The 22,455-nt window shown below is 40.0% G+C and overlaps 1 protein-coding gene across 1 annotated transcript; it reads right to left on the reverse strand.

Moving 5' to 3' along the window:
* Positions 1–20,365: 20,365 nt before the first annotated feature.
* On the reverse strand, positions 20,366–21,882 carry LOC138903425 (uncharacterized). Its single transcript, XM_070191396.1, has 2 exons — positions 21,230–21,882; positions 20,366–20,513 (listed from the first exon to the last, which is right to left on the reverse strand). Exons 1-2 carry the CDS (start codon positions 21,880–21,882, stop codon positions 20,366–20,368), a joined length of 801 nt encoding a protein of 266 aa, XP_070047497.1.
* Between the last annotated feature and the right edge of the window lie 573 nt (positions 21,883–22,455).

Genomic DNA, 22,455 nt, shown 5'->3' on the forward strand with positions numbered 1-22,455 from the left:
ATGTATGTCTTTAACATAAATATTTATCATTTACTTATAGTAAATAATTATGTAGAAGTTTTGACCAATATTGTCCCTTATCTTTGAGGGTAGGTGGGTTGTTCGGATAGTAAGTACCCTCCACTTCCAACTAAGAGGTTGTGAGTTCGAGTCACCCTAGAGCAAGTTGGGAGTTCTTGGAGGGAAGGATGTCGAGTATCTATTGGAAACAACCTCTCTATCCCAGGTTAGGGGTAAGGTCTGCGTACACACTACACTCCCCAGATCCCCCACTAGTGGGATTATACTGGGTTGTTGTTGTATCTTTGAGGGTAAGTTTATTTTGGTTCCTCAAATATAACCCTAAGCATATTTAGTCTCTTAAGTATGCTAAAGTAGAGCACCTTTAGTCTCACTGACACAATATATTCAAAAACTAACGGTGTTACCCAACTCTCATTCATGAAGCAAATCTTCTGCTCTAAAGCAAAATGTTTCCTCTCATTTTATTGGATAACGCAAACTATTACTTTAATTCCTCATTTTTAGATAATGTCTTCTAAAATTTTGATCTTGAAAATATCTCATTCTCTGCCAGTTTTCAATGAGAAAATGACACTGTATAGCCGCTATTAAAATAATAGCCGGAAAAAATGTATAAAATTGTAAATTGTTTTGTGTATATATATATTTCTTTTTAAATTTTTTTTGTATGTTAATATACAAAAAATATACCAACTTTATATACTTATTCTGCTACCAGATGTAAATAGCTTTTGGCACGGACTAAAAATGATAATATAATCTGGTTATTCGTTTGCTTCAATAATATGCTTAGAAGTGATCCTGACAGCTCTATTTTTTTCAAATTTTAACTTTTCTTTTTGGAAAAATCAACCAATTTTTTTAAATGTATATATATATATACAAAATAATTTATAAATTTTATATATTTTTTCGGCTATTATTTTAACAGCGGCTATACAGTGTCATTTTCTCATTGAAAACTGGCATAAAATGAGATATTTTCAAGATCAAAATTTTAGAAGACATTATCTAAAAATGAGGAATTAAAGTGATAATTTGCGTTATCCAATAAAATGAGAGGAAACATTTTGCTTTAGAGCTGAAGATTTGCTTCATGAATCAGAGTTGGGTAACACCGTTAGTTTTTTAATATATTGTGTTAGTGAGACTAAAGGTGCTCCACTTTAGCATACTTAAGAGACTAAATATGCTCAGGTTATATTTGAGGGACCAAAATAGACCTACCCTCAAAGATAAGAGACAATATTGGTCAAAACCTCTATCAGTGAGACTAAAGATGCTCCACTTTAGCATACTTAAGGGACTAAATATGCTCAGGGTTATATTTGAGGGACCAAAATAGACCTACCCTCAAAGATAAGGGACAATATTGGTCAAAACCTCTAATTATGTATCTCATTTTAATTTGTGACTCTAAAAGTTAAAATATTTGGATTAGTGCAAACTTTTGGTACGAACAAGTATAATTCATCAAAAATATGATCATAGTAACTTTTACGGTTTTACCACAGGATTTGATAGTGTAATATGGCCATTATTTTGGCTAATGGAGTCCATCACATAGCATAAGCATTTTTGCAAAGTGTAGACTTTGTTGTCAATATTCTTTGGGACCCAAAAATATTGCATTGTGTGGTGGACATCATTTGCACAAGTTGTATCTCTTCTTTTACACCTAAGAGGCCAAGACTTTTTTGCCTATAAAAGGGAAGGCCATTAGTTCATTTTAGACACACCAACAAGACTTGAGTCTTCATTTCTTCATTTATTAAGAGTGTTTTGTATGAGAGTTAAGTGTTGGGAAGCACTTGTGTGAACCCTTTCTTTGGAGTGATCTTGTGAAGTTATTCTCTTAGGATATTTGGGATTAATTAGAGTGTTTTGTTATAGTAAATTGCTCCTCTCCGCTTGTGGACGTAGGTCACTTTGACCGAACCACGTTAAATTTGTGTCTTCTTTATATTCTTTAATTGTCGTTATTATCAACTTCTATTGTCTTTGTTATTATTATTATACTGTTGTTTGGCTAAATTCCGCACTACCCGGGTTCCCGATCCTAACAGATAGTAATGACCAAAACTTCCCAAACTTTACCAAAGTCTTACTAAACAACCAACCCGCTTCTAATAAAACAATCCTTTTATTAAAAAAATTGCTAAAATATTTCTTAAACAATTTTCTAGTATTAAAAACCCTGCTAGACAACATTATAAATAATTTTTAAAACATAACATAAACCAAGCAGGTAAATTATAGCTAGATTTTTTTTATAATCGTGGTGTTTGGATCAATTTGCGCATACGGCCTACCTCGACTAATTTTACGGGATACACGACACCTCCTACCAACATCAGGTGCTAGGTAACTCTGTCCACCAAAGATAGAACAAATAGGAAGAAACCAAGCAGGTAACTAATAGCTAAATATTATCTATTTATCTTCATACATTAACATAACATGCAAAAGTTTTCTTCAAAAATACATTTAGAGTAACTTGTTCAAACACCAAAAAATCCTATAAAATACATCCTCTAAATGCACTAGCAAAGAATTAATAATGGGAAGATATACAAAGTAATACATTTAGAAGCAAACGAAATCAGAATTTAAAATTTATGAGTTCGAGAATTTATTCAAGACAAAATCCAGGTTTAAATTAAAACTACTGGATTTGATCGAATCCGTAACCGACACTCTAAATGTTCCCCTAAGCATATGCACCAACATTAAACAAAATGAACCACATGAATCAAAGTAGTAGACTAATCAAAAAAACAACGAGAAGAAACATAGTGTAATTCCAAATGTATACGGTCGAAATAGATTTCGGCCTTCGTACAATTGATCGAAGTCGAAACATAATGGATTGAAGAAAGACTTCGTAATATCGAGATGGGTTATGAAGATGGTACGAACGAACTTCAGATTTCAGGTATAGGTCAAACACCGAGTTCGAAGTCATTATCGAGCTCGGGTCCGAATAGAACTATGATGAAATAATTTCGAGCTTAAGGGGCAGAGGCCAACCGATACCGAGCACGAATCATCACCTGATCCCGAGTCCACATCGAGCTCTAGAAGAAATACCGACCAATGCCGAGGCCGATCGTGCTCGAGCTCACAGACAAGAGCCGTTGCAAACGCACTAAGGGAGAGAATCTCGGCGAAAATTAGGGAAAAGCTGATTTATCATGGGTTCTCCATTATGTATTTTTAATTATATCTAAATTAGGATTCTCCACTATAAAGAGGATGGCTACATTTCCGTAGAAGGCAGTTTTTCTTTGTTTACATTGTAATTAAAGCACAATACACTCATATATTGAAGAGTTATTCCGTCAAGCTTCATACATTGATTCATCTTGATTAGTCCTAAAAATCATCTTCTTTCCAACCTTATTTATTTGGTATCCATATTTAAGATTTCTATTTATCCTTACGATTTGTATTAAGCTATACCACATATCCTTAGAACTACGTACAAATTCAACTCTATCCATTTTTCGGGTAAACAGTTTGGCGCCTACCGTGGGGGCTAAGGATAACAGTAGTTATTTGATACAAACCTGTAACACACACCGTTTTACGCTTGTCTTTCGAGAGTATCTTTGGATTCGGATTAGCAAGGACAAACCCCTGATTAATGGATTTACTTATCGACAACGAAGTCGGCCTTCAAGATGAAACCAACAACTTGACGCCCAGGGCCGGAAGGCCGCTTGTCGATGTCGTTGAAGCTCGAATCGAAGTACCACTAGACGTTAATTCGCATATGTCCCTTGAGGCAAACCAACGTTCTGAACCTGAATACAGTATTCATGGTGGCGCTCGATCTGTAGCCCGAGACACCCATAACATTGAGGAAAGCAGCATCAGCTTGCGTATGATTTTTGAAATGTTGCAAGCCCAACAGGTAGCGATAGCTCAGTTGCAGAGCCAAACCCAACTACCTAGCAGGCCGGAGCCCAGTCCACCTCGAAAACTTACCCATATAACGGAGCCAGCCATAGTGAGGTCAAATGAGCAAGAATCGGGGACTACTCTCGAAATTGCTAAAATACTCGAGGAGCTCACAAAGTGAGTCGAAGCCAACGATAAAAAAAGTAGAAACATATAACTCCAGGGTCGATCAGATCCTGGGGGCTCCACCAATGATAAAAGGGTTGGATTCCAAAAAAATCGTGCAAAAGCCTTTTCTCTCGAGCGCAGCCCCAAAACCAATCCCCAAAAAATTCTGTATGCCCGAAATTCCCAAATATAACAGAACGACCGATCCCAACGAACACGTTACCTCTTACACGTGTGCCATCAAGGGCAATGATTTAGAGAACTATGAAATCGAATCTGTGTTGTTAAAAATATTCGGAGAGGCCCTCTCGAAGGGAATAATGATTTGGTATCACAACCTACCACCGAATTCAATCGACTCATTTGCTATGTTAGCAGATTCTTTCGTAAAGGCACATGCCGGGGCCATAAAGGTCGCAACGAGGAAATCAGACCTTTTCAAGGTAAGACAAAAGGATAACGAGATGCTAAGGGAGTTCGTATCTCGTTTTCAAATGGAACGAATGGATCTGCAACCAGTCACAGACGATTGGGCTGTTCAGGCTTTCACTGAAGGTTTGAACGAACGAAGTTCGACGACATCACGAGTTGAAGCACAACCTGATCTAGTACCCAACTATCACTTGGGTCGACGTGCACAATCGGTACCAATCAAAAATTAGAGTCGAAGATGATCAGTTGGGGGCTGAACCCGCTGCTCGAAGGGATATCAATCGACAACAAGGTCCGATCAGGGACCGATACCGACCGTATAGTAGAAACCACAGAATCAATGAATCGAGATGTAACCCCGGACAAAGCAACAGAAGAAGTGATCGAGGTTAAGGGTCTCGGGGGATGACAGACATATGTGGGTTTGACAGGCCTATCAGATCTAAGGAATCACCTCGGCTATAGGAGTATAACTTCAGCATTGATGCATCCGCCATCGTGTCGGCTATCGGACGCATCAAAGACACTAAATGGCCTCGACCCATGCAGACCGATCCTGCCCAAAGGAATCCCAATCAAATGTGTGAATATCATGTCACCCATGGCCACCAAACGGAAGATTGCAAACAACTAAGAGAGGAAGTAGTCTGGTTATTCAATAAAGGGCACCTTCGAGAATTTTTAAGCGACATGGCGAAGAACCATTTCAAAAACAGGGATTATGGCAAGCAAAACAAACAAGAAGAACCACAATACATCATCCACATGATCATCGGCATCGTCGACACCCCTCAAGGGTCGGTGCTTAAACGCACTAAGACATCGATTATAAGAGAAAATCGATCTCTAACTCAGGATTACGCACCCATAGGAAAATTGTCCTTCAATGATGATGATACAGAAGGAGTCATACAACCTCATAACGATGCACTAGCAATATCCGTACTTATGAATAAAAATAAGTAAAACGTGTGTTAATTGATCCAGGTAGCTCGGCCAACATCATTAGATCGAATATTGTAGAACAGCTCGGTCTACAAGACCAGGTCGTACCCGCAACCCTGGTTCTAAACGGATTCAATATGCCATGTGAAACCACCAAATGCGAGATAATTCTACCGATAAATGTGGTCGGGACCATCCAGGAAACGAATTTCCACGTAATCGAAGGCGACATGAGGTACAATGCCCTTTTCGGAAGCCCATGGATCCACAACATGATAGTTGTACCTTCAACCCTACACCAGGTTCTTAAATTCCCAACATCGAGAGGGGTCAAAACAGTGTGCGGAGAACAACCGGCCGCAAGAGAAATGTTTGCCATCAAGAAAGCGAATCCGATATCCTCGCCTTCTCCAATAAAGGTATCGATCTCAAAAGAGGAACAAGATGCCAAATAGCAATCACAAACATCAGCTTTAACCCAACCAGAAATCAGAAGATCGATGAAGATGATGATCAAAGGATCCCTCGATCCTTCATGCTTCCCGATGATTCCATGTTACCCAATCAACGATTGAAGAGTTGGAACAAGTCATACTAATCGAGCATTTGCCTGAACAAAAGGTATACCTGGGAACAGGATTAACCCCCGAACTCAAGAACATGCTTATTCAATTTCTTATCGATAACATGGATTATTTTGCTTGGTCCCATTTAGATATAACAGGGATCCCACCGTATATAACGGCGCATCGGCTAAGCCTGGACCCTAGGTTCCAACCAATAAAGCAAAAGAGAAGGCCCCAATCCGAGGTAAAGCACGCATTCATAAAGGACGAGGTAACTAAACTTCTCATAATAAGGTCCATTCGGGAGGTGAAATATCCCGAATGGTTAGCCAATGTAGTTGTAGTCACTAAAAAGGGGAACAAATTTAGAATACGTGTAGATTACAAGGATTTAAATAGTTCATGTCCCAAAGATTCTTTTCCACTGCCTAACATCGATCGCATCATCGATGCCACGGCCAGCCACGAGATCCTTACTTTTCTCGATGCCTATTTCGGGTATAATCAAATCCAAATAAACCCGGAAGACCAGGAAAAGACTTCATTTGTCACCAAGTATGGAACATATTGTTATATTGTGATGCCCTTCGGGCTAAAAAATGCAGGAACTACTTACCAACGCCTAGTAAACAAAATGGTCGAGGAACAAATAGGTAATCAATGGAAGTTTATATTGATGACATGCTAGTTAAGTCCTTGCGCGCAGAGGACCATTTGACCAATTTGCAGGAAATATTCGAGATTTTAAGGAAATACAACATTGTATACGGTCGAAATAGATTTCGGCCTTCGTACGACTGATCGAGGTTGAAACATAATGGATCGAATAAAGACTTCGTATTATCGAAATGGGTTCCGAAGATGGTACGAACGAGCTTCAGATTTCAGGTATAGGTCAAACACCGAGTTAGAAGTCATTATTGAGCTCGGGTCCGAATCGAACTATGATGAGATGATTTCGAGCTTAAGGGGCATAGGCCTAACCAATACCGAGCCCGAATCATCACTTGATCCCGAGCCCACATCGAGCTCTAGAAGCAATACCGACCAACGCCGAGGCCGATCGTGCTCGAGCTCACAGACAAGAGGTGTTGCAAACACACTAAGGGAGAGAATCTCGGCAAAAATTAGGGGAAAACTGATTTATCATGAGTTCTCCACTATGTATTTTTAATTATATCTAAAGTAGGATCCTCCACTATAAAGAGGATGGCTACATTTCTGTAGAAGGCAGTTTTTCTTTGCTTACATTGTAAGGAAAGTACCATACACTCCTTTATTGAAGAGTTATTCCTTCAAGCTTCATACATTGATTCATCTTGATTAGTCCTAAAAATCATCTTCTTTCCAACCTTGTTTATTTGGTATCCGTATTTAAGATTTCTATTTATCCTTACGATTTGTATTAAGCTATACCACATATCCTTAGAACTACGTACAAATTCAACTCTATCCATTTTTCGGGTAAACAAACATGAAGCTCAACCCCGAGAAATGTGCTTTTGGGGTCGGGTCGGGCAAGTTCCTAGGCTTCATGGTGTCAAATCGGGGGATCGAGATTAACCCCGATAAAATCAAGGCCATCGAAGACATCGCCATCGTGGACAACGTAAAATCCGTGCATGAGGCTAACGGGACGGATTGCAGCCTTAGGCCGAATCATTTCAAGGTCGTCAGATCGAAGTCACAAATTTTTCTCTCTACTAAAAAAGAAAAACGATTTTGCGTGGACCCTGAAATGCCAACGTGCATTAGAAGAATTAAAACGATATCTATCGAGCCCACCACTGTTTTATACTCCAAAAACATACGAAAAACTTTGCTTGTAGTTGGCAGTATGGGAAATCACGGTAAGCGGTGTCCTAGTTCGAGAAGAGCAAGGTATGCAATTTCCCGTCTATTATGTAAGTCGAACCTTAGGAAAGCATAAATTAGATATCCACACTTAGAAATACTGGCACTTGCACTGATAAGCGCCTCTAGAAAGTAAAGACCGTACTTTCAATGTTACCTCATATGCGTATTGACCACTTACCCACTCTGTAATATTTTGCACAAGCCCGAACTATCCGATCGATTGGCCAAATGGGTCGTCGAACGCAGTGGGTACGATATTGAATATCAACCTCGTACAACCATCAAGTCTCAAATTTTGGCGGACTTCGTGGCCGATTTCACGCCGACCCTCATACGCGAAGTTGAAAAAGAACTCTTATTGAAATTAGGTACGTTATCGGGGGTATGGACCTTTTTTACGAATGGGGCTTCGAACATGAAGGGCTCCGGGCTAGGCATCATTTTAAAGCTACCCACGGGTAACACTATTAGGCAATCTATCAAAACTACCAGGTTGACTAACAACGAGGTCGAGTATGAGGCCATGATTGCAGGTCTCGAGCTAGCTAAAAGCATGGGAGCAGAAGTCATTGAAGCCAAGTGTGACTCTTTGCTGGTGGTAAATCAAGTAAACAAAACCTTCGAAGTACGAGAATATAGAATGCAAAGGTATTTGGACAAACTGCAGGTCACTTTGCACCATTTCAAAAAATGGACTTTACAGCATGTTCCACGAGAGAAAAACAGCGAGGCCGATGCACTTGCAAATTTGGGATCATCGGTCAAGGTAGGCGAGATAAGCTCGGGGACTGTCGTTCAGCTCTCGAGATCCGTGATCGAAGAAGGTCATGCCGAGATAAATTTACAAGCTTAACCTGGGATTGGAGGAATAAGTATATTGAATACTTAAAAAATGGAAAGCTCCCATCGGACCCTAAACTTTCTAGGGCCCTACGAACCAAAGCCACTCGATTCACATTAACTGCAGATGGAACGTTATACCGAAGGACATTCGATGGACCATTGGAAGTATGCTTAGGTCCAGGAGACACCGACTACGTCCTACGTGAGGTGCACGAGGGAACTTGTGGAAATCACTCTGGTGCCGATTCATTAGTCCGAAAAGTAATCAGGACAGGTTATTATTGGATCGATATGGACAAATATACAAAGGAGTTTGTTCAAAAATATGACAAATGTCAAAGGTTTGCACCAATAATCCATCAACCCGGAGAGCAACTTCACTCGGTCCTATCCCCATGGCCATTCATGAAATGGGGAATGGATATCGTCGGCCCTTTGTCATCAGCCCCAAGTAAGGCAAAGTTCATTTTATTTATGACTGACTATTTCTCTAAATGGGTTGAAGCACAAGCGTTCATGAAAGTAAGAGAGAAAGAGGTTATAGACTTTATCCGGGATCATATCGTATGTCGATTCGGGACGCCGCCGAAATAGTGTGTGACAATGGGAAACAGTTTGTCGGCAGCAAAGTGACGAAATTCCTCAAAGACCACAAAACAAAAAGGATATTATCAATACCGTATCACCCCAGTGGGAACGGACAAGCCAAATCAACGAACAAAACTATCATTCAAAACCTAAAGAAGAGGCTGAACGACGCTAAGGGAAAATGGAGAGAAAACTTACTCGAAGTTCTTTGGGCATATCGAACAACATCAAAATCTAGTACGGGGGGACCCCATTCTCCTTAGTATATGGCTCCTAAGCCTTGATTCCAGTCGAAGTCAGGGAACCCAGTGCCAGGTTTCGATATACAAAAGAAAAGTCTAATAACGAGGCTACGAACACTAGCCTCGAATTATCAGATAAAAAATGAGAAGCTGCTCTCGTCCAATTGGCCCCCCAAAAGCAGCGAATCGAAAGATACTATAATCGAAAAACCAAGCTTTGCCACTTTAAACCTGGGGACTTAGTGCTAAGGAAAGTCACCCTCAGTACCTAAAATCCAAACGAAGGAAAACTAGGACCGAATTGGGAAGGACCGTATCAGGTTCTCAAAAACGTCAGAAAAGGATCATACAAGCTCGGTATTATAAACGGCAAACAACTGTCAAGCAATTGGAATGTGTCGCACCTAAAACGATACTACTGCTAAGGTTCGACCCTCCCATGTTCGTTTATATTTCAAAACTAACCCTTGCAAGAGTTCGATCAGGAACAAAGATGGATCATTCAACACAAAGCCCTAGGTCTGAAAGCACGCGTTGCACTCTTTTTTCCTTCGACCGGTTTTATCCCAAATGGGTTTTTCGGTAAGGTTTTTATTGAGGCAACCATTGATCGTGATAAACTTAGAAATAATTCGACAGTATCTGAGGCCTCTTTACAATCGACCTCGAATACTTGGTGGGCATTAGCCCTCAAATATATCAAGTTCTGATGCAAGAAAGTTACTTTGTAACAACAGGGTTCCAATAGGAAAAATTGTAAGAGCCAGATGGTCAAAACAAACCATGCTCATATAGTTGGCTCGAGCCCTGACGTAAAATATGAACACATGTATAATGACTTGCAAAGAAAGTTTTCTTCTTTACCGATATCTTATATCCTAGAAAAATTCCTCTATTTTGAGATTTATTATAAAAACATGATTGAGATAAATCTACGAGTTCGAGCAAACATTCACTCGACTAATAAACCTACAGGCTACTCTTATCCCGAGTTCAAGCAAGCACTCACTCGACCCTTACGCCTATGGGCTATATTACATCGAGTTCGAATCATTCACTCGACTAATAAGCCTACGGGTTACTTTTATTTCGAGTTCGAGCAAGCACTCACTCGACCATTACGCCTACGGGCTACATTACTTCGAGTTAGAAACATTCACTCGACCAATAAGCCTATGGGCTACTCTTATTCCGAGTTCAAGCAAGCACTCACTCGTCCCTTATGCCTACGGGCTATATTACATCGAGTTCGAATCATTCACTCGACTACTAAGCCTACATGCTACTTTTATTTCAAGTTCAAACAAGCACTCACTCGACCATTACGCCTACGGGCTACGTTACTTCGAGTTCGAAACATTCACTCGACTAATAAGCCTACGGGCTATTCTTATTTAGAGTTCGAGCAAGCACTCACTCGACCCTATAGCCTAAGGGCTATATTACTTCGAGTTTGAATCATTCACTCGACTAATAAGCCTACGGGCTACTCTTATTCCGAGTTCGAGCAAGCACTCACTCGACCCTTACGCCTGCGGGCCATATTACTTCGAGTTCGAATCATTCACTTAACTACTAAGCCTACGGGCTACTTATATTTCGAGTTCGAGCAAGCACTCACTCGACCATTATGCCTACGGGCTATATTACATCAAGTTCGAATTATTCACTCGGCTACTAAACCTACGAGCTATTTCATCTCAAGTTTGAGCAATAACTCACTCGACTAATAAGCCTATGGGCTGTATTACTTCAAGTTCAAACAATCACTCAACTCGACTACTAAGCCTATGGGATACCTTATTTCAGTTTGAGTAAGCACTCACTCGGTTATAAATTCTACGAAGCCTAAATTCGATCAAATAGCCTAAATCCTTATGAAAATATTCATAAGGCATGAATAAAATCTTCACAAGGCAGGAAATAAAGCAGAAGCAAGTCGGTAAAAGAAAAGGATATATATATATATATACACAAGATTGTTTACATGATTGATTGCAATATAGAAACTAAGGACTAAGTTTTTTGGTTATCTCTGGGAGCGGTCTCTTCTCCACCGGGCTCCCCCTCGTTCTCGGACCCGCTCTTACTCCCATCATCGTCATCATTATCATCATCTTCATCATTGGAAGCCAAGGCTTCAGCATCAGCTTCGAGTTCTTTAGCCTTTTTTATCTCTTCAGCGAGATCAAAACCTCGAGCATGGATCTCCTCGAGGGTCTCCTTCCGAGATCGACACTTAGCAAGTTCAGCGATCCAGTGTGCTCGAGTATCGGTGGTCTCGGCTACCTCTCTTGCTTAGACCTGGGCAGTTTCAGCATCGGCCCGATAGACGGCCACGAGCGCATCCGCATCGACCTTTGCCTTTTCAGCATCAAATTCAGCCTTGGCAAGTTCAGAGGCCAACCGAGTCTTGAGCTCTTCTATTCTTTTTGCTTGAACCGAGCCTTTCTCCTTCATACTTTGAAGTTGGTTTTATGCCAATGATAATTGGGCTCGAGCAGCTTCTTTCTCTACAGCAAAGTGGTCCATACCTTCTTTCCACTTCAAAGACTCTGCTTTTATCACATCGACCTCCTCACAGAGTTTCCCGATCATCTCAATTTTTTGCTGCAGCTGTGAGACCAAAATATTAGCCATCATTCTGGTATCGAGCCCATAGGCTTTTAAAAGTATCATTACCTGCTCGGATAGATCAGTCTGATCTTGGTGAGTCTTGGCCAACTCAACTCGGAGGTCTTTTATTTCCTCTCCCCTTTGCCCTAAGAGGAGTTTAAGGAAGTTCCTCTTCTCCGTAACTCGACGCAGCTAGGTTCGGGACTGAGAACATGCTTCTCGATGAATTGTCGCGGCCTACAAAGAAAGAAGAAACGAAGTTAGAAAAGAAAAGCAAACATAAAGGTAATTCCAACAAAATAATTTAAGGCTTACGTGATTCAAAGCCTGCTGCACTCCGTGAAAAAGATCTGATACATCACTAGTACCGGCAACGTTCTCGACACCGGTAAACAAGTCACGAAAAATATCCTCTCTATCATGAGGCCTATCTAGTTCGAGGGCCCCAAAGCTTGGGTTTCCTGAATCTCCCCTGCAAAAAAAGCAGGGAAGGTGGGCGAGTCTTCAATTGCTACTGCCCCAAGTGAATCACTTGGAGCATTCTCTTCGGTTCAAAGAGATTCGGAAAGAGCCCCTTCAGACATATCCCCCATCTGTTGGCTTCGATGGGAAGCATCTTCGATCTTCAACAACTCGAGGACTCTACTCGAATCTTTCTCCGATATATCCTCAGTTCGAGACAGAGCCTTATAAACCACCATCGATCCAGCTGCCTGTGAAACGTCAGTGGTCTTCTTCGTTCGGGCCGCCAGCGCAAACCCATCATTTTCTTCTTCTTTTTCGTCTTTATCCCTTAGATGCAGAACTGATTCTATGGTCAAATGAATGGTATTCTTGTTCGGCTTACGAGCCATCCTCTTCTTCGATTTTGGATCTTCGGGAACGGAGGCCATTTTCCTCTTTTTATCTTTCATCGGCTTTGGGACAGAGGCCGAAGCATCTTCCTCGACGGACGAGGGCCTCAAAACCGCATCTTTGCCCATACCTACATACGTGAAATTTTATTAAAGTATATGGAAAGCATCTTGTTCGAACTACCAAAAAATACGAGAAAGGGGCTTACCATGATTTTTGGCCTCCCGTCGGCCCTTTGACAAGTCACGCCATGAGCGCTCGGCGTAAGTGGAGGTCAAAACTAGATAATGTACCCAGTTCTTGAGATCGGGAACTGCGCCAAGATCCAGGGAACCGCTGTATCACAAAAAAGAGGATATCGGTGAGAAAATAAATGAAAGGACAAAATAGTAGGAGATAACAACAGAATTACACTTACGCTTCATGTTCCACTCCTCGGGAAAAGGCATCTTTTCAGTCGGAATCAGGTCCGAAGTCCTTACTCGAACGAACCTGCCCATCCAGCCTCGATCTCTGTCCTCATCTATGCTCGAGAACAGAGCCTTGCTAGCTCGACGTTGAAATTTTATTAACCCTCATCTAAAAAGGCGAGGACGGTACAAACAGATGAGATGATCGAGGATGAAAGGCATCCCCTCGATTTTGTTCACAAAGTATCGGATCAAAATAACGATCCGCCAAAAAGAAGGATGGATCTTGCCTAGGGTTATTAGGTATTTGCGATAAAAATTTATTATAACAGGGTGTAGGGGACCTAACGTGAAAGGGTAAGTGTACACACTTAAAATCCCTTTCACGTGAGTAGTAATATCCTCTTCGAGAGATGGCACTACCACTTCTTTGTTCCCCCAGTTACAATCTTTTTTTATCTGCTCGATATACCCCCCCCCCCCCCGATTATCGAACAAATATATCTCGATACGGGCTCATATCAGCCGGGAACTGGCGAACCTTTATCGAGTTTGAAATCGGAGGTAAGAACACACGCTGCCGGAACGCACTCCTCAGGCCGTGGATCCACCGGTGTTTTATCGGCGACAGATTGGGAAGAAGAAGCTTTTTCTTTTTGGTGGACGATTTTTGATATCTTCACCATTTTTGAATTTAAAGAAGATGACAAAGATTTGGTGGTTTAGAAGAAGAATTTTGCAAAAAAGAGTCACAGATCATCGAATGAACTCAGAAGAGACGAAAAGGGACTTAAAATTTTTGGAAGATTGAAGACGTAAAAGTGATAAATGGTGGAAGGAAGGGCTATTTATAGATTGAAGCAATGACGGTTCAATATCAGCGGTGGCCGACCACAGTTTGACACGTATTAAATGCCTTAGTAAGCTAAACCGACAGACAACTATCACGGACATCATGGTCGGGCTCGATGCAAATGTCATCGCATATCCAATCGAGCTATTGATAAATCATATCGTTTTTCACCACATCCTTATCGAGAAACGATGGGACTATCTGTATACTGTCGAAATAGATTTCGGCCTTCGTACGATTGATCGAGGTCGAAACGTAATGGATCGAAGAAAGCCTTCGTAATATCGAGATGGGTTCCGAAGATGGTACGAACGAGCTTCAGATTTCAGGTATAGGTCAAACACCGAGTTCGAAGTCATTATCGAGCTCGGGTCCGAATCGAACTATGATGAGATGGTTTCGAGCTTAAGGGGCAGAGGCCAACCGATACCGATCCCGAATCATCACCTGATCCCGGGTCCACATCGAGCTCTAGAAGCAATACCGACGAACGCCGAGGCCGACCGTGCTCGAGCTCACAGACAAGAGCCGTTGCAAACATACTAAGGGAGAGAATCTCGGCGAAAATTAGGGAAAAGCTGATTTATCATGGGTTCTCCATTATGTATTTTTAATTATATCTAAAGTAGGATCCTCCACTATAAAGAGGATGACTACATTTCTGTAGAAGGCCTTTTTTTTGCTTACATTGTAACTAAAGCACCATACACTCCTATATTGAAGAGTTATTCCGTCAAGTTTCATACATTGATTCATCTTGATTAGTCCTAAAAATCATCTTCTTTCCAACCTTATTTATTTGGTATCAGTATTTAAGATTTCTATTTATCCTTACGATTTGTATTAAGGTATACCACATATCCTTAGAACTACGTACAAATTCAACTCTATCCGTTTTTTGGATAAGCACCACAAAATAAAGTATGAGGATTACGCGAATTTTATCCCTACTTTGCGAAATTAAAGACAGAGACTCATGAGAAACACATGCAGAAATTGTGTTGAAAGACAACAGAACCACATATAATTAATTGATTGAATGAAACTAAAGTTTGTAATAAAGTTTTGTTGATTGAATGAAACGGGTAGGTCTGGTGGGGTTTAGGTAATAAAGTTTGTAATAAATGTTGGGGCTGAATTATAAACTGTAAAAGATTAAAGCAAAGTTTCCAACAGTCACAATTTCATTGAAATAGACGTGCCTTAATTTTTCCAATATTACTATAGACAATAAATTGCATCGACAAAATAATCGAGACTGAAAAATATTGTAACAATCGTAGTAATTGATTCCAAATATTTAAGTGTACAATCTCTATAAATTCTCTGATTCTTCTTTTCAATAGTAAATAAATTCAAGGGTCTTTAAGCTTGATCTTGAATCTATAATTGTTTCCACGAACGATGATCTTGAATTCAACTAGCACGAACTTTGATTTGAACTCGTACTCTTTGAATCTTGACTTGTTCTTCGTTCTTGAGCTTGAACTTGATTTCTTGAACTTGAACTTGATTGCTTGAAGCTTGAAACTTGTAGAGAAATTTGCGGCGTTTGATCCACGAGCTCTCTCTTGCTTCTTGTTATAACTTCTGGTGTCTTTTTGGGCTATGAAGACCCCTATTTATAGTTGTAGAAGGGAAGAGTTATGATAAGAACAAACTCTTTCTGACCAATCAAATCGAAGTGTGACAAGGCTGCATTTGATTGGCCAGAACATGTCACTTGCACACGTGTCGCGATTTCATTAGCTTTTTAATGTGACTTGGCATGCCTTGTCATTTTGACACATGGCATGATCCCATTGGCTCTTCTGTTTGACTTGGCGTGTCACGTCATTTGACACGTGACACCAAACTGGGCCTCTAGGAAGATGATATTTTGGGCTTAATGAAGTGGGCTCATCATTTTAGCCAAATTAAATGGGCTAGCACAATGGATTAAGACTTATTTATTTAATCAATATATGTTGGATTTATATAACTAATCTAATAATATAACCCAATAAATTTATTTGAACTAATATATCTTGAATTTAAAATATAATCCAAATTATTTTACGGATTTAATTTCAATAAAATTTATATACCTACAAATACCCCTACTTCAAGACTCGCTTGAAGTGCGAATTTATTAAATCTCAAGGCGAGGCTCTGAAGTACTGATAAATTAGAGTCGGATCAAATATCCTCGAAACAGGTATTTTCGAGGTTCATTTGTGTTGTATAAATTATGCCTTAAAATAATTTGACTTGAGAATTTAACATTAGCTCATGCTGGATCCGCGTTGATTGGGGTACCTTTGATACTTGAATTTAATGCTGCTCGAAAATTCCAATTCTTTCACAATTTAAGAAAGAATCTTTCCATTTGTAATGCCCAGCAGATTGACACGTTAAGTCTTTAGTTGTCTCCATGTGAACTTCAAATACAATTTATATTCTTTGTCAGAGTGCTTTAGTTGTTTATCAGAATTTACGCCACCACTACTCGTGCACATTCCTTAGGAGCGCCGCCTCAATAGACTCAAATCCTTTTCGGGGATGGACTACGAATATCCCACATCGAAACAAATCTTTGACTGCCGACCTCCGTCGTCTATAAATACACTTTTCTTTCTATCATTACCAATTTCACCTTTTGTAAATTGATTTGAGTCTACTTTTAACGACTTGGAGGTATTGACGCGAAGGTAATTTTTTCTTCTTTTCCTGTGCTTTTTTTCTTTTGTCGTTTTTTTTGTAGGTCAAACAAGAAAGATGTGTTCTTGTTTAATGAGATGATCCATGCATGAAAAAGGCAATATGAGGTTGTGAAGGGATGAGTATTCATCCCTGCCCGACTATCAGAGAAATTACTCTCAATGTGGCTCGACTATCGGAAAAATTATTCTCAAAATGACCCGACTATCGGAGAGATTACTCTCAATGTGACTCGACTATCGGATAGATTACTCTCAAAATAACCCGACTATCGGAGAGATTACTCTCAATGTGACTCGACTATCGGAGATATTACTCTCAAAATGACCCGACTATCGGAGAGATTACTCTCAATGTGGCTCGACTATCGGAGAGACTACTCTCAAAATGACCCGACTATCAGAGAGATTACTCTCAATGAAAATTATAGTTCCTTTTAAGGACAAACCTACGAATAGGCCAACTTAAGGTACAAAGGGACTTGTATGTCCACCTTAAGATTGGAAAGTTATAAAGCTTCAACTCGAAGACGACATCGACTTGACGACATCGACTTGAACACTTGGAAAACTTTGAAAATTTGGCGGACTTTGCAGACTTCAACTTGAAGAGTGGTTGACTTTTAAAATTCAACTTGAAAAATTAGCTGACTTGAAGACTTTAACTTGAAGATATGGAGGGCTTAAACAATTCAACTTTAAGACCGGCGAATTTGAAGACCGAGGGACTTGAAGATTTCAACTTGGAGACTTGGAGGGCTTAAATATTTCAACTTGAATAGTGGCGAACGTGAAGACTTCAACTTGAAGACCGGCGAACTTGAAGATATCAACTTGGAGACTTCAACTTGAAGACTGACGGACTTGAAGACTTCAACTTGGAGACTTCGAGGGCTTAAATATTTCAGCTTCTCTTTTGCTTTACATTGTCCGACTTTTATCTTAGTCGCATAATTTTCAGCTTTACGCGCTTGTAACAAAAGATTCATATCTTGTCGTGGGAGAGTACAAATAACGAACCGTTTGATTTCTCGAAAATTAGACTTCAATATCTAAAATATACCCAAAACTTAGAATCAAACACCTTCAAAATCGCTCCAGATAATATATTTTTTTTGAAACCAACTTTAGATTCCACCACGTTGAAAATTTTAGATTTGCGCAGTCTCACCAAAAAAATCATATCATGGTGTAGAAAAGTCAAAATCACGAACCATTTAATTTTTTGAAAACTTAACTTGCAAAACTATAACATATCCAAAATGAAAGATTTAATGCCTTAATGATAATTTCAGATAATAGTTCGAAATTAATATTAAATTCTAACGCGACGACGGTTTCAGATTTGCACGACTTCACCAAAACTTTTGTATCTTGATGTAGGAACGTCGAAATCACAAACCATTTAATCTATTGGAAACTTAACTTCTAAACATATAACATATCCAAAATGCAAGATTTAGTGCCTTAAGTATAGTTTCAGATAATATTTCGAAGTCAATACTAAATTTTGACACACCGACAATTGGAGATTTGCGCGACTTCGCCAAAGATTTTGTATCTTGAAGTAGGGATGTCGAAATCACGAACCACTTGATTTATTGGAAATTAAACTTCAAAATCTAATACATATCCAAAATTTAAAATTTAATGCCTTAAGGATAGTTTCAGATGATAGTTCGAAGTCGACTTTGGTTTCTGATATGCCGATAGTTCCAAATTAGCGCGACTTCACCAAATGTTTTGTATCTTGGTGTGGAAGCCTCGAGATTGTAAGACCGTTTTAATTGTTAGAAATTGAAATTCAAAAATTTCATTCTCGCCAAATATCCTGGGTTCAAATCTCACTGAATTTGAAACGTCATGAAGGTACACCAAAAACTTGAAGGTTTGACGAACATGAAGGCATAGCGAATCCCCGGACTTCAATGCAAATGCTTGACAGCCTCCTAAAAGATATTAATCATTTTATTGAAGACACCAATTTGCCATAGCGGCTTACCCCCTTTAAATTAAATGGGATCCAAAGTTTAACAGAAGAATAGTATCTCAGATCGATTTTCAAGTGCTCAAATTAGCGCGACTTCACCAAACTTTTTGTATCTTGGTGTGGAAGTCAAGAGATTGTAAGACCTTTTTAATTATCAGAAATTGAAATTCAAGAACTTCATTCTCGCCAAATATCTTGGGTTCAAGTCTCACAGAATATGAAACGTCGTGAAGGTACACCAAAAACCTGAAGGTTTGACGAACATGAAGGCATAACGAATCCCCTGACTTCAATGCAAATGCTTGGCAGCCTCCTAAAAGATATTAATCATTTTATTGAAGACACCAATTTACCATAGCGACTTGTCCCCTTTAAATCAAATGGGATCCAAAGTTTAACAGAAGAATAGTATCTCAGATCGATTTTCAAGTGCTCAAATTAGCGCGACTTCACCAAACTTTTTGTTTCTTGGTGTGGAAGTCTCGAGATTGTAAAACCTTTTTAATTGTCAGAAATTAAAATTCAAGAACTTCATTCTCGCCAAATATCTTGGGTTCAAGTCTCACTGAATATGAAACGTCGTGAAGGTACACCAAAAACCTGAAGGTTTGACGAACATAAAGGCATAACGAATCCCCTGACTTCAATGCAAATGCTTGGCAGCCTCCTAAAAGATATTAATCATTTTATTGAAGACACCAATTTATCATAGCGGCTTGCCCCCTTTAAATCAAATAGGATCCAAAGTTTAACAGAAGAAAAGTATCTCAGATCGATTTTCAAGTGCTGATTGAATGGATTGCATTCCATCGTACTTTGTTTGGACAATGATTGGGGGATTATGTATCTTTTGAACTTATGCGACTAAACTCAGAATGAAACTCTAAGCTGCTTACGTACCTCGGTGAAGAGGATCAAGTCATACCGTAGTTCAGAATGGGTGATTTTTATTTTTATTTTTTTATGTCCTAACTTTTGCCTAGGCCGCCTCTTTCGAGGTTTTTCAACCTAGCAGACTTCTTCTTTTTTTTGTGTGGGTCGTACACAGTTTAGACTCATGTGAGCCAGGAGTGTAGGAATATGCAATTTAGGCTCATGCGTCAAGGAGTGTTGCAACTTCAAGGATAATACTTCTTCAAAAACTTGCCAGTGATAGGGCCGATTCTCATGCCATCTGCATCAACCGGCTTGTAAGCCCCACTTGAGTAAGATTCTTGTATGACATATGGCCCATCCCATTTTGAAGTGAACTTCCCTACAAGTTTATGGGAAGTAATAATGGGTCTTCGTATGGCAAGGACTTGATCTCCTACTTGAAAGGATCTCGGGCGAACTCTTTTATTGAAGGCGCGAGACAATCGAGCTTGATAACATTCAAGACTCTATTGAGCTTCCAATCTTCTCATCAAGAGCCTCCAACTCTGCTAATTGAAGTCGAGCATTTTCTTCATTAGTGATCCTTTCTTGAATAGCCAGTCGTAATGAAGGTATTTGATGCTCGAGTGGCAAGGCAACTTCGACTCTATAAATGAGCGAATAAGGAGTCGCTTGTGTTGGTGTGCGGTGAGTCATCCTTTATGCCCATAGAGCTTCTTCTATACGGTCATTCCAATCTCGTTTGGATTTGGAGATGACTTTCTTTAACAAGTTGCATAGAGTTTTGTTGAATGCCTCAGCTAGACCATTGGCGGCAGCATTGTACATCGAAGAGTTACGTTGCTTGAAGCCAAAGAGATCACAGATCTTGTTCATCAACCTATTATCGAATGACTTTCCATTATCCGTTATTATGTAATGAGGAATGCCAAAGAGATAGATTATATTTACTCGGATGAAACTTGCAATATTTTCCTTCTTTACCTCCTTAAGAGCAACAACTTCAGCCCATTTTGAGAAGTAGTCAGTTGCAACCAAGATGTATAGGTGCCCACCAGAGGACTTTGGCAGTGGTCCAACAACATCCAATCCCCAAGCATCAAACGACCAGGATGCCATAGTCGGGTGCAACATTTCAGGAGGTCGATGAATAAAATTCTCATGGAAATAACAAGCCTTGTATCTTCGAGTGTAGTCCAAGCAATCTTTTACCATCGTTGGCCAATAATATCCCATCTTTTTATATCTAAGTGGAGCTTTGGTCCAGACTGGTGTGACCCACATACCCCAGAATGTGCCTCTTGCAAAGCTTGGAGTGCTTCTTCTTCCCCTAAGCATCGCAAGAGTACTTCCTCGAATGACCTTCTGTATAGAGTATATTTGTAGTAAAGGAAGCGAGGTGCGCGGCGACGGATTTCAGTCCTTCTCCTCGAATTTTTTGGAAGTATCCTAAAGCATAAGTAGTCGATAATGGGTTGTTGCCATTTTTCTTTCTCAACTTCAGAAACAGCGACAAGATGCTTGGGTTCATTTTCTTCACCTTCAACCTCATTTGGCAGCGATACTACCCATTTTTGGCAGACAGTAACTTGCGCTTGATCAGGTAGGGTTAACGATGAAGCTAGGGTAGCTAAAGCATCAGCCTTCTTATTTTCTTTCCTTGGCACATGCTGAATAGTCACATCACCGAGCCACCCCATTAATATTTTAGCGTAATCATGATATGGGCATAGTTCAGGCTTCTTGACCTCATAACTACCTAAAAGCTGATTGACCACTAACTGAGAGTCACCAAAGACTTGCAATTGCAACCGCTTCATTTCGACAGCCATTTCAAGCCCAAGTATTAATGCTTGATACTCAGCAATGTTGTTAGAGCATAGTTGCGTCAACGTAAAAGAGTAGGACAGAACTTCACCTTGAGAAGTGACAAATACTACACTAGCACCAGCTCCTCTGCGATGTACAGCACCATCAAAGTACATCTTCCATGGAGGTAGAACTTCAATAACCATTGCGTCCTTATCAGGTAGTTCATCAGTTAGCTCCCAATCATCAGGTATAGGGTGATCTGCTAAGAAGTCCGCTAATGCTTATCCTTTTATAACCTTTTGAGGAATGTACACGATTTCAAATTGTTGAAACTGGAGGTATCACCTTGCTAGTTGATCACTAAGGACAGGTTTTGACATCACGAACTTGATGGGATTTGCTCTAGAAACCAAACGAACGACATGAGCTTGAAAGTAGTGCTTCAACTTTTGGATTGCGAAGACTAGCGCCAAACAAAACTTTTCAATTGACGAATAACTCAGCTCATTTGGTGTCATCATCCTGCTCAAGTAGTAAAGGGAGTTTTCTTTCCCTTCACTATTTTCTTGGGCCAACATCGCTCCAACAGATCTTTCTTGTGCTGAAATGTATAGTATTAGCAGCTTTCCAAGTATAGGGGCTGCCAAAACTGGAGGCTTCATCAAGTAGGATTTAATGCTCTCAAAGGCATTGCTACACGCTTGGTCCCATTTTAAAGGGACACCTTTCTTCATAAGGCGACTGAATGGTTGTCACCTCCCAGCTAGTTTTGAGAT

The sequence above is a fragment of the Nicotiana tomentosiformis genome, chromosome 12 (assembly GCF_000390325.3).
Source record: "Nicotiana tomentosiformis chromosome 12, ASM39032v3, whole genome shotgun sequence".
NCBI classification, from domain to species: domain Eukaryota; kingdom Viridiplantae; phylum Streptophyta; class Magnoliopsida; order Solanales; family Solanaceae; genus Nicotiana; species Nicotiana tomentosiformis.